Raw genomic sequence first — 18,893 nt, forward strand, 5'->3', positions numbered from 1 at the left:
AAGTCAAATCTTCATTCACTGGTTGTATGATATTCCAATATATGTTCAAATTCTCTATTCTTTCCTAAGCACATGGCAGCCCCATTGCTGGTAGTGCCTCACTCCACTCAGCTCTTGCTGTTTTATAGGACAGGGATCTGTAAAAGTTACGTAGAAGTTGAGTAGAATCTAGAAGTCGCTGTTGTAGATTTTTAAGAATCGAGTCTGTGTACTTTTTCAGTTGTCTTAAAAACACTTCTTGTCCTCTTCACTTAAGGATTCAATATAAATGCCTTCATTAGTCAACTTCTGAACTGAAGTCTCATAGACTCATAGATATTAAGGTCAGAAGGGACCATTATGATCATCTAGTCTGACCTCCTACACAATGCAGGCCACCAAATCTCACCCACCCACTCCTGCAATAAACCTCTCACCTGTGTCTGAGCTATTGAAGTCCTCAAATCATGGTTTAAAGACTTCAAGGTGCAGAGAATCCTCCAGCAAGTGACCTGTGCCCCATGCTGCAGAGGAAGGCAAAAAAACCCCAGGGTCTCTTCCAATCTGCCCTGGAGGAAAATTCCTTCCCGACCCCAAATATGGCAATCAGCTGAACCGTGAGCATGTGGGCAAGATTCACCAGCCAGATACCCAGGAAAGAATTCTCTGTAGTAACTCAGATCCCATCCCATCTAACATCCCATCACTGGCCATTGGGCCTATTTATCATGAATAGTTAAAGATCAATTAATTGCCAAAATCAGTTTATCCCATCATACCATCTCCTCTATAAACTTATCGAGTTTAATCTTGAAGCCAGATAGGTCTTTTGCTCCCACTGCTTCCCTTGGAAGGCTGCTCCAGAACTTCACTCCTCTGATGGTTAGAAACCTTTGTCTAATTTCAAGTCTAAACTTCCTGATGGCCAGTTTATATCCATTTGTTTTTGTGTCCTCATTGGTACTGATCTTAAATAATTCTTCTCCCTCTCTGGTATTTATCCCTCTGATATATTTATAGAGAGCAAACATATCTCCCCTCAACCTTCTTTTGGTTGGGCTAAACACGTCAAGTTCCTTGAGCCTCCTTTCATAAGACAGGATTTCCATTCCTCAGATCATCCTAGTAGCCCTTCTCTGTACCTGTTCCAGTTTGAATTCATCGTTCTTGAACATGGGAGACCAGAACTGCACACAGTATTCCAGATGAAGTCTCACCAGTGCCTTGTATAACGGTACTAACACCTCCTTATCTCTACTGGAAATATCTCGCCTGATGCCTCCCAAGACTGTATTAGCTTTTTTCACGGCCATATCACATTGGCGGCTCATAGTCATCGTGTGATCAACCAATCCTCCAAGGTCCTTATCCTCTTCCGTTACTTCTAATTGATGCGTCCCCAGCTTATAACTAAAATTCTTGTTATTAATCCCTAAATGCATGACCTTACACTTCTCACTATTAAATTTCATCCTATTACTATTACTCCAGTTTACAAGGTCATCCAGATCCTCCTGTATGATATCCCGGTCCTTCTCTCAATTGGCAATACCTCCCAGTCTTTGCTTCTTCCCATACTTCCCATATCTCTCCGATTGATCCAAATGTAGCTTCTATTGCTGGACAAAGATCTACTACTGTTGTAGCAGATGCCTGGATGGCATTGTTTAATGACCCAAGTGGTTTCAACAGTAGATTTACAAAGAGAGAGAATGGCAATAGTCTTCTCTGAACTTAGTAGCAAAAGTAATCCACCAGCCTCACTAGTTAGATCCATCCCATCTTCGTAGATACTTTCCAAAGCCAGTAATAACGGCTGGAGTAATTTTAAGACAGCAGCCAACGATCGCTCATGAAAAAGCCAGCGGGTTTTCCCAGGTTGGACTAATTTGAACTTCAGTCCCACTGTATCTTCTATATTTTCCAAGACATTTAGTCTTTTTGGACTCTTGCTGAAAAAAGAATATAATGAAGACATTAAATTTATAGTTTTTTAAATGTCTTTTGAAGAATCTGCAGCTAGTAGTAGTGCTAGTTGGAGTAGATGGCCTCTGCAGTGTGTATAGGAGAGACTAGGGTTGCACTTTTCTCTGAGCAAAGCTTGTACTCCACCATGTCTTCCAGAGAAGTTTGCAGCTCCATCAAATGCACAAGCAGCCATCTGTTTGGGGTCCAACTGACAAGCATTTAACTCTTCTAAGATGTGGGTTGTCACAGATGCAGCCAATGTGTCTTGTATAACTTGAACATCTAGAAATGCATCTACTGGCCTACCCCGACATCAAGATAACGTACACAATGACTTAATACTTGATGCCCATTTGCATCGTTGCATTCATCAGCCATGCATGCAAATTTTTTGAATGTGGTGAGACAGTTCTTCACTTTTTCAGCTGTTGAGTCTTTTACTGTTGCACCACATGCTTCTAACCAATCAGCTGAGTTTCTTGCAGAAAGATAGTGAGCATTTGCCTGTCCACCACTGTTAAACTGACAGTGCACTTAACATTGGCCTCCATTTTGTAGTGTGTGGTATCTCTTGCTTAAATAGAAAGTATGATGCCACAGCCATGTTTGTTCACATGAACTGTGTTGTGTCTTAACAGCCTCATTAAGTACTTCTAAAATTGGCTTTGAAAGTGGGCTTATAAGGCTTTCTGCATGTTGATGCACTTCAGAGTCCTGGTGTTTTGCAGCCTTTTCACGTAGTTTGTCAGCATTGGCTTTGCTGATCGATTTGACAAACCAAGCTCCTCCACTTTTACCAGTTATAGCATTGGGAAGCTTTCCTTCTTTGTAAGCCTTTTTGGAAGAGGTGCACCGTAGCCATCTTTTGTAACTTCAATAAATGGGAACACTCTGACTGACAAACATCGGGAACCACCTTTAGGTTTTGGAGACACCGTTTCTTCAGTAGATAGCTGTATTTGTGCTTTGGGCTGGACGGATGTAAATACACCACTGGAACCTTCAGAGGACATGTTAATATAGTCTTGGTTCTCGGTGTGTTCTTCACCTTAGTTGGTTTTTGAGGCCTTTGAGTGGAAAAATTGTTGCATTGTTTTTTGTCTTTTCAGTTTCACTTTGACCTGCAACATATAAAAGAGATCTGAATAAATTAAATGTTTTGTTAGGATAATGCAAATTTACCATAAGGATCATGCAAATTACACCAAAACACATAACAGTTCTAGATTTCTAAAACAAATATAAATTTAAAAAAAATTATTTAAATTGATTTTTGAAAAGTAAGCCATCATGGGATAAGAGGGAAGGTCCTCTCATGGATCAGTAATTGGTTAAAAGATGGTAAACAAAGGGTCGAAATAAATGATCAGTTTTCAGAATGGAGAGAGATAAATACCGGTATCCCTGAGGGGTGTGGGGGGGGTCTACTTCAGGCCCCATGCTTGTGAAGCCAGCTGGGCCCGGATCCTGCAGCACCCGCCCCCCTGCCCAGGGTGGGTGGGCGCCCCACACCCACCCCCATAGCACGAACCCACGGGGAGTCATCGGAGCATTGGGGCAGGGAGCATTGGCCACCACGGGGTGACAAAGTGATCCCCCCCACAGAGAATGGGCTCAGTTTATAGCCCCCCTCTAGCCCTCCCTCCAGCTGTTTTTGCTCCACTCAGCCCCATGGGTGGGGGGCCTGGGGATCTCAGCACTGGGAGGGGGAGGGGACATGCCAATGTGGCTGTTTGTGTTATTTTGCATCCTGTTAATCTCCAGATTTGTAATAAACACAGAACCACAACCAGCCTGTGACGTTCCCCTGGTGTTGTCCGGACCGGTCAGTCCAGACTGCTCAGTCACTCCAGTCCTTGGGTCCAGGACCCAGCCTCACCCTGCCCCGCTGTGAGACCCCCACTCCCGGGCTGTTCCCGCACAGCCTGACGTGTGAGCTGCTCCCAGCCACGGGAGTGAGCACTTTGGGCAGCCACTGCCTGGACTGTGCAACTGAAAGACGCCAGCCGATATCTCCAGCCCCAGACACCCCCCCGAGGAACCTCTGTCTTGCGGTGCCCAGCTACGCCCACTGGACGCCGCAAGCGTCTATGAGTGTCAGTGAGGCTCCCATGGCTCAGGCCTGACGCCTTGGTGAACCGACGTGCACCGGGTGTTACTAGCCCCGTGTTACTATCTGTTTGGGATAGAGACACTTCTCTAACTCCTAGCAGTAGTGCAATTTGAGTAGGTCACGAGCGTTAGACACGTTTGAGCTCAAAAGGACAATGGATGATTGTTGTTTGGGGCAAGAATCCCTAGTGATTTCCTGCTTCTCCCCCATCCGAAGCCAATGCCACATCTTTGGGTTTGGAATCAATGGTTGGAAATTCTCAGTGTCCCTCAGTCTCCTACTGCCTTCAATTCTTCCTTGCATTTAGAGGCTTGGCTGCTAACAGGACTGGAATTTGTTACAGGGTTCCTGGCTGTTCCTGGTCAATGAAGGTTTCAGTCTGGCCTCCAAAATTCAGAATCCCAGAACTAGACATCAGAGTGGATTGATTTAAACCATTGATTTTAATCCTGTTTTACAGTTGTACTTTTTAGTTTAGTTTTAGTTATTTTCCTAATGACTCTCATTAGTTGTTAACCATTAAAAAGGTTGATTTGCACCTAAATACAGTCTTTACACTTTTTCTTTTACTTACCATGATGGTAAACTATATCTATGCACATTTATTTAAGGAGTTATATGGAGTAATTTACATTTCTTCAGTCTAATTTTGACATTTTTATTATGTTGGAAAATGGTAAATGATGCATTTATTTCCTAGATGATGGTGATTTTTTTACTTCTGATTTGTCCAAGCTCTGTTTGGATGGAAATTCAAATGCATTCAAATGCACAGAAACAGAATTTTCAATATGTTTGTTAATTAAATAAAACTACCTTAAATGTGCTGAATACATAATAACAAAAACGTATACCGAATCGTGTTTCCCATTTAAACCTAACTGATGTAAGGAGCCTGAGCAGGAGCCTTGTGACATCTCAGGTAACTCAGCAACACACCCATCACTCACTTACTCCACTAACCCTGATCCTAAATCCTAACCCTGCCGCCTGCCTTGGTCATCTCTCCCCTTGAAACCCGCAGGTTGACTCATTCTAACCAATGGGGCTGAATTAAGCAAATCACCTGGAGAAAGTTAGCACTGACTGTCTGAGTTAACTCTGATGTCACAAAGCACCTCCGCCTACAGCACCAATTTAATGGGCAGGGTGCAGAAAATCTGGCTTTTCTGGGGTTGCCGTTTTCCACTTGTCACCAAAACCAACAAGATTCTTCCCACCGATGCCCAGAAACTTTGGAATCAATTTAACGGAGTCTTCAAAAGTTATCGTGTTACAGACAGACAAAGAAATGCCAGTCAACTAAGCATTCGGCCTCACTGCACTCAGCCAACAGGGGCCTGAGTAAGAACCCCAAGCTCAGCCCATCGGTGCGGAGACTCTCCGGGGCTGGGAGCTGAGCAATGGAACAGACGGCCAGAAGACAGCATCAGTCCCCACAGGAGATCATGCTGTGGGAGATCACCACCAGCACACGATTCCTGCCCCACCTCTTTGCAAGGGCCTCTTACAAGGACAGCTGGTGAACAGCCCTACCCTCATCAGGAAGAGGAGCAGCAGAGAGAAATGAGACCAGAGAAGAGAAAAGACAAAAGGAAGGGAAGTAAAGGCAAGCGAAAAAGGACAATTTCCAAATGCCCCAGTGAATCATCGATTCCAAGGCCAGAAAGATCCACTCTGATCATCTCATCAGACCTTCCGTATTACATGGGCCAGGGAATGTCTCTCAAAATCATTCCTGTTTGAATTAGAGCCAATTTTTTAGAAAAACATCCCATCTTGATTTTAAAAATACCAGTTATAGAGGATCCATCACAACCCTGGGTAAATTGTTCCAAACCCTGTCAGTTAAAAATGTTTGCCTTCTTTCCAGTCTGAATTTGTCTAGCTGAATTTGTGATATCTTCTTATCCCTGTGTCTGCTAAAGTGAAGAGCCCGTTAGGCAATATTTGTTCCCTTATGCTCATCCTTTAACCTTCTTTTTGGTCAGCTAATTAGATCAATCTCCTTGAGTCTATCATTCTTAGGCAGGTTTTCTAATCCTTTAATCATTCTTGTGGCTCTTCTCTGAACCTTCTCCAATTTATTGGCATCCGTCTCAAATTGTGGACACCAGAACTGGACACAATATTCCAGTAGTGGTCACACCAGTGCCAAATGCACCTCTCCACTTCTAGCTGAGATTCTGCTATGTATGCATCCAAAGATCGCATTTGCCATTTTGGCCAAAGTGTCCCACTGGGAGCTCATGGTCAGCTGATGAGCAAACATGACCCCAAGTCTTTTTCAGGGTCACTGCTTCCCAGGATGGAGCCCCCCATCTTGTACATATAGCCTAGATTTTTTGTTCTTAGAGGTATAACTTTACATTTGGACATACTAAAATGTACGTTGCTTATGCTCAGCTTCCCAAACAATCCAGATGGCTCTGTATCAATGACGTGTCCCGTTTGTTATTTACCACTCCCCCAATCTGTCTGTCATCCTAAAGTTTTATCAGTGATGATTTTATATTTGCTTCCAAGTCACTGATCAAAATGTTAAATCATGTCAGGCCAAGAACCGATCCCTGCAGGACCCTACTAGAAAGACACCTGTGCGATAATGATTCCTCATTTACAATTACATTTTGAGACCCATTAGTTAACCAGGTATTAAGGGGCAGATTGCTAGGTGGGACATTTTCCTGCCAACTTGCCTTGTGTTTTCCGAGCTAGCACTTGGCTGGCAATGTTTGGATCAGACTGAAATGTTCCAACCCTCACTGAGAATCTTACTTTCTCCACAGGGGGTGTCTGCTTTCTACAGAATCAAGCTGGAAGGGAGAAATCTCCCAAAGAAGCTCCTCCTTAGCACTCGGGTGCGTGAACACAAATCCTCCAGGAGAGACGGCGAGAAGAAGGCTTGCTGCAGCAAGGCTCCAGGGGTCTCCAAGGTTCCCCTTGCCCTGCCCTCCTGTACTGCATGTCTGATGTCATGGGAGTTCTATGAGGTCACAATGGCCTCACCACCTTTGCCCAATAGGCTGCGTTCCTGCCGAAGGTCCTTGTGATGTCACTGCCATGCCCGCCTCTCCGTTGCAGGGCTGGGAGCCCCTGGCCAGCCTGTTTGAGTGTCTCAGCTGCTCCCCCAGATCACCCCACTCGCTCATGATTGATTCTAGGGAACAAACAGGCGAAACAGTAAAACAGCAGGATCTGTTCCTGCTCCCGCACACTTCATATAGTCCTAGATTTTTAGGCCTGACGTGGCCATCATTTGATCTTCTAATCTGACCCGTATTTTACCGGCCAGGAAGTTTCACCCACTTACTCCCATATTAAGCCTAATCGCTTGTGTTTCACTAAAACACGCCTTCCAGACAGACACACCGTTGTCGTATGAGGACATCAGGAAACAGAGAATCCACCACTTCCCTTGATAATTTGTTCTAGTGGTTAATCAGTCTCAATGCCTTGCTTCTAATTTGAATGTCTGGCTTCAACTGACAGGTGTTGTTTCTTGTTTTGCCTTTCACGGCGAGATTAAAGAGCACTTTGGGACTCGTTATTTTCTCTCCAGGCAGGTACTTCTCCATCGTAATCAAATCACCTCTCAATCTTCTTCCACAGCGAAATGAGATTGAGCCCCTGAAATATCTCACTTTAAGCCACATTCTCGAGCTCTCAGATGATTTTTATGGCTTTTTTATGTCCCCCTCCAATTTTTCACCATTCTTTTTAAAACACGGACCCCAGAACTGTACAGAGTATTCCAATCGCAGTCTCACCGGTGCTACGGGGACCCAGAGATGCAGCAGCTACTGGTGGCTGCTGTGTACTCATCCAGGGGGAGATACTGGCTAGATGAGCCCATGGGGGGTCGGGGATGGGGAAGGGGGACACTGGGCTGGGTGGGCCCATTAAGTAGATAGAGGGGTACAGAGGGGTTCTGTGAATTTAGGTCCTCAGGCAGTTTCAGTCGTAGCTCCCAGGAATCTCTGGGATCTCAGAGAGGTTCCTCTGGCTGGGTTTTCTCCCAGTGGCCCCATCTCTTGGACCATGCAGCGAGGACGGGGTGCAGTGACTGTGCCGGGGTCTGTCTCACAGCCCATCTCCTTCTCACTGCAGAGACCTACTACCCCAAACGCTCCATCTCCCTGCACCCCAGCAGGGGGGTCGCCCTGGGGGGAACCGTGACCATCCAGTGTTGGGATTGGCACCAGAACACAAGGTTCCTTTTGTACAAAGTTGGAAACTGGAATGGGCTGCAGGACACGGAGCCTGCTGGGGATGCGGCTGAGTTTCCCATCGGCAACGTGAGCCGGAGAGACGCAGGGAGCTATAGCTGCCGATATTGCACCAAATCAGACCCGCCCAACTGGTCAGAGCCCAGAGACCCCGTGGAGCTGGTGGTGGCAGGTGAGGGGCCCAGCTGAGTATCCTTGCTCCCAGCCCTACCCCCAGCCGGACACTCAGGGGATCAGAGGGGACGCCTGGCTGGGGAGCAGGGATGAGTCATTGGGTGGTTCCCAGCTTGGCTGAGGGAAGGGGGATTCCTCTAAAACAGCCACAGAATGGCTGCAGTGTGGAGAACCCCAAGGATTTCTGGTCAGCTGAAGTAGGGTGAGAAAGAAAACAGATGCGACAGCAGGCAGCAGCTCCTTGCAGCCAGGCGCGCTCCCAGTGGAAAGGGCTGGTAGAGTTTGGAGGGAGGCTGCCCAGCACCTGGAGAGAGACACCAGCAGCCAGCGAGGGAGCAACCGGCACCAGAAAAGAAGGGACCCAGCGAGCAGGGAGCCAGTGGAAAGGAACCCGGTGGCCGAGCTGTGTCATCGAAGGGCACCAGGCACAGAGCTGGCAGGGAGAAAGTCTCGTTCAGAAGGGACAGAGATGGCATGGAGGACAAGCTGTCTTGATTTGAGCTGGAACTCAGAACTAGGGTGACCAGATAGCAAGGGTGAAATGTCGGGACAGGGGCTGGAGGGTTTTAGGCGAGTATATAAGACAAACTCTGAATATTGGGACTGTCCCTATAAAATCGGGACATCAGGTCACCCTATTCAGAACAGCCAACAGAGATGGGGCAAGAGGATGGCTTAGGCTGCAACAAACCATACTAAGAAATTTCCCTGCAAACTCAGGCCATACAGAGGCTGCAATCAGAGAAACTGCAAAGGGAACGTAGCGCGGGGGGGTTCTGGCCTAGTGCCTTGGACATTCTAACTCCCGATCCTGGTGCTCCATGAATGTAAATTCTAGCCCATAAAGTGGGTTGAATTCAGCCAATGGTAGTTCCTGTTCAGGCGAGCTCAGCAATAGTTCCCAGTGGGATCCTACACAGCAGCTCCTGCGATACCAGCAAACTCTGATTCACTTGTGATCATTCCCCACTGAACTGATTTCTCCTTCCCCAGCTGATGCAGATAAAACCCATTTGGCCTCTAGGTCACCTCGGCCTCTCCTTGCCCAGCCCCAGCCACCCCTCCATGGGCTCCTGGCAGATGGATCCGTGCCGTTGCCCTGCTGAGGGGCTTCTTGTGTCACTACTCAGCTCTCTCGGGCTTGGATTTGGGGGAAAAGCATCCAGGAGATTCTCTCCCTGCAGGTCCCTGTATCGGCCTCGTCACTGGGGCCGGGCTGTGAGGAATTTTGTTCCAGGTACATCGCACGTAGGTCTTCATCTGTTTGATGGTATCCATGAAACCCTAAGTAATGAACTAAATATCAATCTAAAGGACTGCAGAGGTCAACCATATGACAATGCTAGTAACGTCTGGTGTTTATTCTGGTGTGGGAGCTCGGGGAATTGCAGTCGATGAGAAAGCAGTGTACATTCCCTGTGTGACCCCCTCACTAAATTTATGAAGTGTTGCTGCTGCAGAGTCATGCTCTGATGGATTTGTCCAAAAACTGTGTGTTTTTTTCTCAGGTTCAACTTATCGCTGGGGCCTGTTGTGAGATTCTCTGAAAGAGGAGACATCTGAGGCCAGTAAGAGAGAACTTCTTCCAAAGCGCCTCAGTGACACAAGGTGGTCAACTGGAGCGGATGAACTTTGCAGTTTATCATGCAACTACAAAAGCTATAAATCCGTGCTTCGGGCTTTTGGTGCAGACCCTGTGCAGAACAGTGAAAAACGAGCAGAGGCAAACTCATTCGCGGAAACCATGGATCAGTCGGAGACTGCATTTATGACAACATTTTGGAGTAGAATTCTTACAAGGGTAAAGAAAACAAGTCAACTTCTGCAGTCTGAAACAATGGACTTAGGCGAGGCTCGCTGTGTTTGTGGCAGCACAACGGAGTAGAGTTGAGGAATACCACAAAGCTGCAATCTCTTTAAGTTCTCCAGCTAACTTTCAGGCAAAGCGGCAGAAGATTCACTGAATTCTATTCAGGTGAATCTATTCAGGTGACCTCGATGAAGAGATCTTTGAAGAATGGGTACAGTGGTGCTCACTTGTAAAGCAGCGTGCCTCCAAGCTGTTATCACAAATGCTGACGACAATGAACACGCATAATTTGCAAACAGCCTTTCCAAATGTTAAGCCTTTCAAAAATTAAGGAAATTAGTTAGGGAAGTGGATTGGACTGAAGAACTTATGGATCTAAAGGTAGAGGAGGCCTGGGATTACTTTAAATCAAAACTGCAGAAGCTATCGGAAGCCTGTATCCCAAGAAAGGGGAAAAAATTCATAGGAAGGAGTTGTAGACCAAGCTGGATGAGCAAGCATCTTAGAGAGGTGATTATGAAGAAGCAGAAAGCATACAGGGAGTGGAAGATGGGAGGGATCAGCAAGGAAAGCTACCTTATTGAGGTCAGAACATGTAGGGATAAAGTGAGAGAGGCTAAAAGTCGAGTAGAGTTGGACCTTGCAAAGGGAATTAAAACCAATAGTAAAAGGTTCTATAGCCATATAAATAAGAAGAAAACTAAGAAGGAAGAAGTGGGGCCGCTTAACACTGAGGATGGAGCGGAGGTTAAAGATAATCTAGGCATGGCCCAATATCTAAACAAATACTTTGCCTCAGTCTTTAATAAGGCTAAAGAGGATCTTGGGGATAATGGTAGCATGACAAATGGGAAGGAGGATATAGAGGTAGATATTACCATATCTGAGGTAGAAGCGAAACTGAAACAGCTTAATGGGACTAAATCGGGGGGCCCAGATAACCTTCATCCAAGAATATTAAAGGAATTGGCACCTGAAATTGCAAGCCCATTAGCAAGAATTTTTAATGAATCTGTAAACTCAGGAATAGTACCGAATGATTGGAGAATTGCTAATATAGTTCCTATTTTTAAGAAAGGAAAAAAAAGTGATCCGGGTAACTACAGGCCAGTTAGTTTGACATCTGTAGTATGCAAGGTCCTGGAAAAAATTTTGAAGGAGAAATTAGTTAAGGACATTGAAGTCAATGGTAAATGGGACAAAATACAACATGGTTTTACAAAAGGTAGATCGTGCCAAACCAACCTGATCTCCTTTTTTGAAAAAGTAACAGATTTTTTAGATAAAGGAAATGCAGTGGATCTAATTTACCTAGATTTCAGTAAGGCATTTGATACCGTGCCACATGGGGAATTATTAGTTAAATTGGAGAAGATGGGGATCAATATGAACATCAAAAGGTGGATAAGGAATTGGTTAAAGGGGAGACTGCAACGGGTCCTACTGAAAGGCGAACTGTCAGGTTGGAGGGAGGTTACCAGTGGAGTTCCTCAGGGATCGGTTTTGGGACCAATCTTATTTAATCTTTTTATTACTGACCTTGGCACAAAAAGTGGGAGTGTGCTAATAAAGTTTGCAGATGATACAAAGCTGGGAGGTATTGCCAATTCGGAGAAGGATCGGGATATTATACAGGAGGATCTGGATGACCTTGTAAACTGGAGTAATAGTAATAAGATGAAATTTAATAGTGAGAAGTGTAAGGTTATGCATTTAGGGATTAATAACAAGAATTTTAGTTATAAGTTGGGGACGCATCAATTAGAAGTAACGGAAGAGGAGAAGGACCTTGGAGTATTGGTTGATCATAGGATGACTATGAGCTGCCAATGTGATATGGCTGTGAAAAAAGCTAATGCGGTTTTGGGATGCATCAGGAGAGGCATTTCCAGTAGGGATAAGGAGGTTTTAGTACCGTTATACAAGGCACTGGTGAGACCTCACCTAGAATACTGTGTGCAGTTCTGGTCTCCCATGTTTAAAAAGGATGAATTCAAACTGGAGCAGGTACAGAGAAGGGCTACTAGGATGATCCAAGGAATGGAAAACTTGTCTTATGAAAGGAGACTTAAGGAGCTTGGCTTGTTTAGCCTAACTAAAAGAAGGTTGAGGGGAGATATGATTGCTCTCTATAAATATATCAGAGGGATAAATATAGGAGAGGGAGAGGAATTATTTAAGCTCAGCACCAATGTGGACACAAGAACAAATGGGTATAAACTGGCCACCAGGAAGTTTAGACTTGAAATCAGACGAAGGTTTTTAACCATCAGAGGAGTGAAGTTTTGGAATAACCTTCCAAGGGAAGCAGTGGGGGCAAAAGATCTATCTGGTTTTAAGATTCTACTCGATAAGTTTATGGAGGAGATGGTATGATGGGATAATGGGATTTTGGTAAGTAATTGATCTTTAAATATTCAGGGTAAATAGGCCAAATCCCCTGAGATGGGATATTAGATGGATGGGATCTGATTTACTATAGAAAATTCTTTCCTGGGTATCTGGCTGGTGAATCTTGCCCATGTGCTCAGGGTTTAGCTGATTGCCATATTTGGGGTCGGGAAGGAATTTTCCTCCAGGGCAGATTGGAGAGGCCCTGGAGGTTTTTTTGCCTTCCTCTGTAGCATGGGGCATGGTTGACTGGAGGGAGGCTTCTCTGATCCTTGAAGTTTTGAACCATGATTTAAGGACTTCAATAGCTCAGACATGGGTGTGGTTTTTCATAGGAGTGGGTGGGTGAGATTCTGTGGCCTGCGCTGTGCAGGAGGTCGGACTAGATGATCAGAATGGTCCCTTCTGACCTTAGTATCTATGAATCTATGAATCTATGTACCTGACACTACCAGTATCAAACTGCGGTGGGGAAAGGTCTTTTTCACATTTAAAAAGGATAAAAAGTGATTTAGGTGCTACAATGGTTCAAGAAAGACTTAACAGTCTTACTCTGTTATCCATTGAATCGGAGATGGTAAACTCTGTAGACGTCTCTAGTTTAATTGAAACGTTTACTGCAGCAAAAGCACGTTGAAAAATCTGAAGAAAACTTTCATACTTTTTATTTACAGCATCATTCTTCATAGTAGTCTTGCTTCAGATAAGTAATTTGTATAATACATAGCAAGTATTAATATGAGTACCTTACTCAACCAAACCACTTTGTGTAGCTATTGTTAATAAACCCTGTGCAGCTGTGTCCTGTGTCAAAGACAATTTCTATGTCGATCTCCTCTCTTTTACAATCATTCCCTGGGGGTGGGGCCTACAAATATGTTTGGTGCCGGGCCCACAAAAAGTGAATCCGGTCCTGGGCCAAGGGGAACACGAGCCCCTCTAACCTGCCGTCTCTCTGTACCCCTAGGAGCATGGATCTGGTGTGTGGAGAAGAGAATCTCCCTGGAGGATGAGTCGCTTCCCCTTGGGGGACTGAGACACCGGCACGAACTCTGCCTGCCCCCAAACACCCCTGTCTTGGAGAATCCACCCCCAGGACCGCTCCTAACTTGACAGCCGCACCCCAGAATCACATCTCTGGCCCCACGGGCCCCAGCCCCTTGTGGCGCCAGCTGGAAGAGCTGCCCCTGCGCTGGGTGCATTGGGCTCCCCGAGGAGGCGCCAGAATTCCCCTCACTGGCCCAGCCAGGCTGGTCTGTGCCCAGTGCTGTCCGAGGGGAGGGGGCCGTAGCAGGGCCCGGCATCAGGAGGGCACCACCTGTGTCTGTGGGGAGCCCAGAACACTGGGGGGGTGGGCACTCAATAACTAACCCCTTCCCGGGTGAATTCTCAACACTGCCTTTCCTTTGGGCCGGACACCCGGTATTTCACAGTCATAGTCACCCCACCTGCTTGCCACCTGTCCCTTCGCAGCCAGCTCCTGCCTGGGGGTCCCCATCGAGTCTAAACCGGCCACCCTCAGTTACGGCCTCCCCCTCAGACACCCACCATCATCCCCCATCCATCCAGGGCCTCACTGGGCAGGGTGCGTTTGGCCCTAGCGCTTTCCCAAGCCAGCATCTGGTTAGTTAAATCCCCCAAGACCACCAGGGCTCATCACCCAGCCCCGAGCCGGGTCCCCCATCCCGAAGAATTGCACACACCCCAAGACAGAGCCCTCGGCTCCTGTGTGTGGGGAGGCTGCGTCTGGCCCTGGCACTGGAATAACGGCACTTACTGCCCCCCCCCGGTGTCAGTCCCCCTCCTCTCTCTGCAGCGGAGTCCCCCAGCCCCTTTTCTCTTTCCTCTTTCTCCCTAGACCTCCCCCACCCTGTATTTCTATTGTACAAACCCCCAGAGCTTTCTGCTCCCCTGCCCCCCAAATCTCCCCACCCCTGGGGGGCTGTGATAGCGAAGCCTCCAAATATCCCCTCGTAGTGGGTTCAGCTGACAAAGGCGAGGGAGAAGTTCAGGCAGCGTCACGAGAACCTGGATGAATGAACACTGGGGGGAAAGTCGGTGAGACACAAAGACGGGATTAGTCCAACCCGACCGGCCGCCAGACAGACCCCACGGGCCAGGCTGGGGTCCACCTGGGACACGGGAGAAGTCGGGGAGCAGAAATCCGTGATCCAAAATTGGGGTGTCGGAAACCAGGCCTCATTGGTGGATAAAATATTGCGGGGACAGGCTGTGCCGCCCACCACCCTTTGGGGCCTTAAAGAAAGAGACTCGCTTCACCCTCCTGGCTGCCACCCCCCGTCTCCTGGACCCCCCCGGGCCATCCGGACCCAGCTCCGCGGAGACGCCCTGAGCAGAGCAGCCGGAGAGAGGGACCCTGACGCCATCGCCCCTCCCCCGGCTGAACCCCCAACCCCGGAGGAAACGGGGTCGGACTTTCACAGCAGCCGCGGCGACACCGGCTCCAGCCCAGCTCCGCCGGCTCCTCTGCCCCCCAGGACAGTCGCTAGTGTCTCCGGGGCCAGCAGGGAGATGCCCAAACCCGGGGGGACTTTTCAGCTAGAGACTCGCTCCAGCGAACGGGGCCAAGGCTGGAACAAACCCCTCGTTTCACACGGCGCCTGCCACGGCTCCCTGGTTCCTGCTCCGCTGGGTCTGTCACAGCCGGTCCCAGGGGTCACTGGGGGGTTTGCCGTGGGGCTGAGCAGGCTGCGGGCTCTGGACCCTGCCCCCGACCCGTGTTTCACCCTGTTCAGTGTGGGGCAGGGGGGTGTTCGCACCTTGGGCCATTTATTGCCTCTCCATGACACAACAGGGCCCAGAGTGATTTAGCCTCTGGCACTTTTGGGCCCGCCCCCATGGTGGGCATTTGGGGGGAGCCAGATTGGGGGAGCCGGGAGTTTGAGCGAAGTAGGTTGCGGGTGGCGGGAGGGGGGGTTGAGGGGTGAGGGGTTGGGATGGGGGACAGGAGTTTGAGGGAAGACAGGCTCCCCCAAAGGTCAGAGCCGGGGGGCAGGATTGTTTGGGGGCATGAGGGGGGAGGGGGCAGACGCGTGCCCCACAGGAGGGAGCTGCCATTTCCATCCCTCAGCAGCTTCCCCTCTCACTGCCCCCCTCCTGCTCCTGGCTCCTCAGTCCTGGATCCCCCAATTTCTTTCCCCTCAGTCTCCTGCCCCCACGCCCCCCTCTGCCCCACATTCCCTGATGGAGGTTGGGGGGTGTGAGGGGTAGGGGATGGGGTGGGCAGAATGCGAGAGGCAACGGGGACATGAGAGGACACAACGGGGGGGTGAAGGGACACGGGACAGAACTGGGGGGATGGGACCTGCTGTGGAGGACATGAAGGAACTACAGAATGTGGGGAGAGAATGGGGGAGGGGACGCAGGCCAAGGGGCAGATCGGGGGGCTGAGGGGCCCAATGTGTGAACGTTGGGGGTGGGGGGTGAAGGGCAAACGAGCTAGGGAGCCAGAGCTGGGGCATCTGCTGGGGGGGCCAGTTTCTCTTTAGCTCTGTCCCCGTGTTCTTGCCCCCTCCCCTTTCTGGGGGGCTGGTTGGCTCCCCCTTGCCCTGTGTCCCTTTCGCAGCATCCTGAGGGGGGAGAGGGAAACTCGGCTCAGTCCTCGGCCCCTGTGAGCTCTGCCCTGGGCCCTGATCTGCGCAGACCCATTGCCCCGGGGATGGGCTGGGGAAGGGACACGGGGCCTTTCACCGCTAGGGGGCTGCCTCTAATCTGTGTCCTTTTCTCAAAGCACCAGACCCCACCCCCGAACCAGAGCCAGGGAGAGAACCCAGGAGTCCTGGTTCGCAGCCACCCCCACCCCCTAATCACTAGACCCCACTCCCCTGCCAGAGCCGGGGTATATAACAGGGCAGGTGCCGGGCATCAGATTCACACAGTTTCACTGGCAATAGCAGAAACAGGAAGCGAGTGCGGGCTCTGGGCAGACTTCCCCTTTCCCGGATTTATCGAGGGCTCCTTTAACAACTCAGGATCTACATTTACCCCTCCCTCTCCTGCTCACAGGGCCAGATCCCTCCTTTGCTCTGGGCTGCTGCTCCAGGGAGGCTAGACGGGCCTGTTGGAAAAGCTCAGGGCAGCTTGGGCATCTCTTGACACCTGCTGAGATTCCCCTGTTCCCAGCTGGTCCCCGGACCAGGCAGCTCCCATGTGGGGCTGGGAGGTGATGGGGTGGGTGGGGAGACCAGGCAGCTGCAGGAGGGGATGTGGTTTGCTGGGCGTGGCAGGGGAGCTGGCTTTGCTCTGACCGCGGTAGATTTGAGCTGGAGGTTGCAGAGAAACCATCTGGTGGGGAAGAAAGGGGCCGAGCGCATCACGGGCTTCCTGGGGCTGCAGCCCCTAGCGCAGTTCCTCATTCTGTTCGCACTCGGGCCTCAGGCTCGGTGGTGCTCAACTCCGGGGCATTGGTGGCAGCGCTGAGGGGCCCCCACTGCCCCATCATGGCATCTGCTCTCACCGTCCTCTTCCTCAGTGAGTATCGGAGACAGTCAGGGCGTGTGCCCATGGAGGGGTGGATCTGAGACCAGGGCGTGTGCCCATGGAGGGGTGGATCTGAGACCAGCACCTGTGCCCATGGAGGGGTAGATCTGAGACTAGGGCGTGTGCCCATGGAGGGGTGGATCTGAGACCAGCACCTGTGCCCATGGAGGGGTAGATCTGAGACCAGGGCATGTGCCCATGGAGGGGTGGATCTGAGACCAGGGCGTGTGCCCATGACGGGCTAGGGTGGGGTGGGGTGGATCTGAGACCAGGGGTGTAGGATCCAGTTGCTCTGGGATCTTGTCACTAAGGAGCCCTCTCGTCTCTAGGCTTCTGGCTGGCCAGGCACAGTGGGGCGTGGGGAGGTGAGTATCAGTCTGAGGGGAGGACGGTAACATCAAGGATGGGGGAGGGAGGTGGGGTGGGGAAAAGAGGAACTAAGCCCTGAACCTTCCCCCAGATTCAATCCAAATTCCCCCTGTGAGCTAAGACCCAGCCCCATTCTCCTGTGCCCCCCCCCGGCCCCGACCCCATGGAGTAACTAGGAGCCGAATCTTGCTTCTGGGGTCTGATGAAGCAGACGGGAACCGTCCCCTGGTTCAGTGTCCTGCCCCCCCAGGCTTTGAAGATCGTGGGGAGGGGGGACGGCATGTGGATTTATTTCAGCTCATACAAATGCTAATAGGGCCCGTCTGTGGGCTCTAGATCCTCTCGGGGTAACCAAAATGTTCAGAGTCAGTGCAGCCATGGGGAAGAACCCCCCAGATCCACCCCCAACAGCTCCCTCCCCTGCACTCACAGCCCCCTGCGTTCCCAAGGCCTGGGGAAAGGTGAGTCTTGTGTGACTCCCACTGGTCACAGACTCTATTTCCAACCCCGGGGCGGGGGGCAGAGTTGCAGGGGTCCCACTGGTCAGGCTTCCTGACTGGCCTCAGGTGGGGCCGGGGGTGGGGGGACAGGTGATCGCTCATGCAGCCGGGTCCTGAGCTACGTATGGGTGAAACCCCTGCCCCCAAACCTCATGGGCAGGCAGTGCCAACCCTCGTAGAGGACAGACTCCTAGAGAGGATGAATGACGGATGGACTCAACTGGGGGGAGGGGAGGGGCACTGTGTCTCTCCTGTTTAACTCCTGTCTCTTCTTGAAAGCAGGGCGTGAATTTCTCAAACCCACCATCTCAGTGAGCCCCAGCCGGGTGGTGGCGCTTGGGGGAAGCGTCACCATCCGCTGTGAGGGTTCATACCCGGGCAGGGAGTTCTTTCTGCATAAAGCTGGACACCCGAACCTGCAGGTGCAGACGGTGCCTGATGGGACCGTGGCTGAATTTCCCATCCCCAGTGTCAGCCAGGAAGATGGAGGGAGCTACACCTGCGACTATCGCTCCATAACGGATCAGAATTGCACATCGCATCCCAGCGACGCCGTCGAGATCATTGTAGGGGGTGAGGGAGGGACCCGGCTCAGCGTCCCGGCTCCCAGCCCCACACACAGCCAGACTCTCGGGGTCTCTGCACCGATGGGAAGCTCAGAGCCAGGCTCTACCCTGATCTCTATGCCCAGCAGAGGGGACGTGGGGAGCCGGGGATGGAGTCACTGGAGGGTTCCCCAGCCAGGGGGGAGAAGCAGCCACTTGAGATTTGGGGGGGAGAGGAAGGGGGGATCCCTGCCCCCAGGGGAAGCTGAAGAGCAGGGGGGTCCTTTTCCAGGCAACACATCAGTTACGGGGTGA

At 50.1% G+C, this 18,893-nt stretch overlaps 4 protein-coding genes and 1 long non-coding RNA gene across 17 annotated transcripts in view; 1 reads left to right on the forward strand and 4 right to left on the reverse strand.

Moving 5' to 3' along the window:
• The window catches only part of LOC119846859 (immunoglobulin superfamily member 1-like), a 597,460-nt gene that overhangs the window by 476,312 nt on the left and 102,255 nt on the right, over positions 1 to 18,893 (forward strand). For 7 of the 13 annotated variants that reach the window (XM_038381059.2, XM_043501151.1, XM_043501152.1 and 4 more), the window contains exon 9: positions 18,316 to 18,606. The exons of 5 other annotated variants lie outside the window; for them this stretch is intronic. In XM_038381059.2, coding sequence (XP_038236987.2) covers positions 18,316 to 18,606 — 291 coding nt within the window. The remainder of the gene's footprint in view (positions 1 to 18,315; positions 18,607 to 18,893) is intronic. One more of the 13 variants, XM_043501150.1, reaches the window with a different exon arrangement.
• The window catches only part of LOC119847133 (immunoglobulin superfamily member 1-like), a 660,993-nt gene that overhangs the window by 405,485 nt on the left and 236,615 nt on the right, over positions 1 to 18,893 (reverse strand). The gene's annotated exons all lie outside the window — the stretch shown is intronic.
• Positions 1 to 18,893, reverse strand: part of LOC119847459 (leukocyte immunoglobulin-like receptor subfamily A member 6) — a 652,437-nt gene that overhangs the window by 405,485 nt on the left and 228,059 nt on the right. The window lies entirely within an intron of this gene.
• The window catches only part of LOC119846912 (immunoglobulin superfamily member 1-like), a 615,137-nt gene that overhangs the window by 376,548 nt on the left and 219,696 nt on the right, over positions 1 to 18,893 (reverse strand). The gene's annotated exons all lie outside the window — the stretch shown is intronic.
• LOC122457257 lies at positions 1,090 to 18,198 on the reverse strand. The gene is made up of 3 exons (XR_006276733.1): positions 17,923 to 18,198; positions 3,845 to 3,849; positions 1,090 to 1,101 (listed from the first exon to the last, which is right to left on the reverse strand). It is a non-coding gene; the product is annotated as an uncharacterized LOC122457257 (long non-coding RNA).

Source organism: Dermochelys coriacea, chromosome 23, assembly GCF_009764565.3.
Source record: "Dermochelys coriacea isolate rDerCor1 chromosome 23, rDerCor1.pri.v4, whole genome shotgun sequence".
Lineage (NCBI taxonomy): Eukaryota > Metazoa > Chordata > Testudines > Dermochelyidae > Dermochelys > Dermochelys coriacea.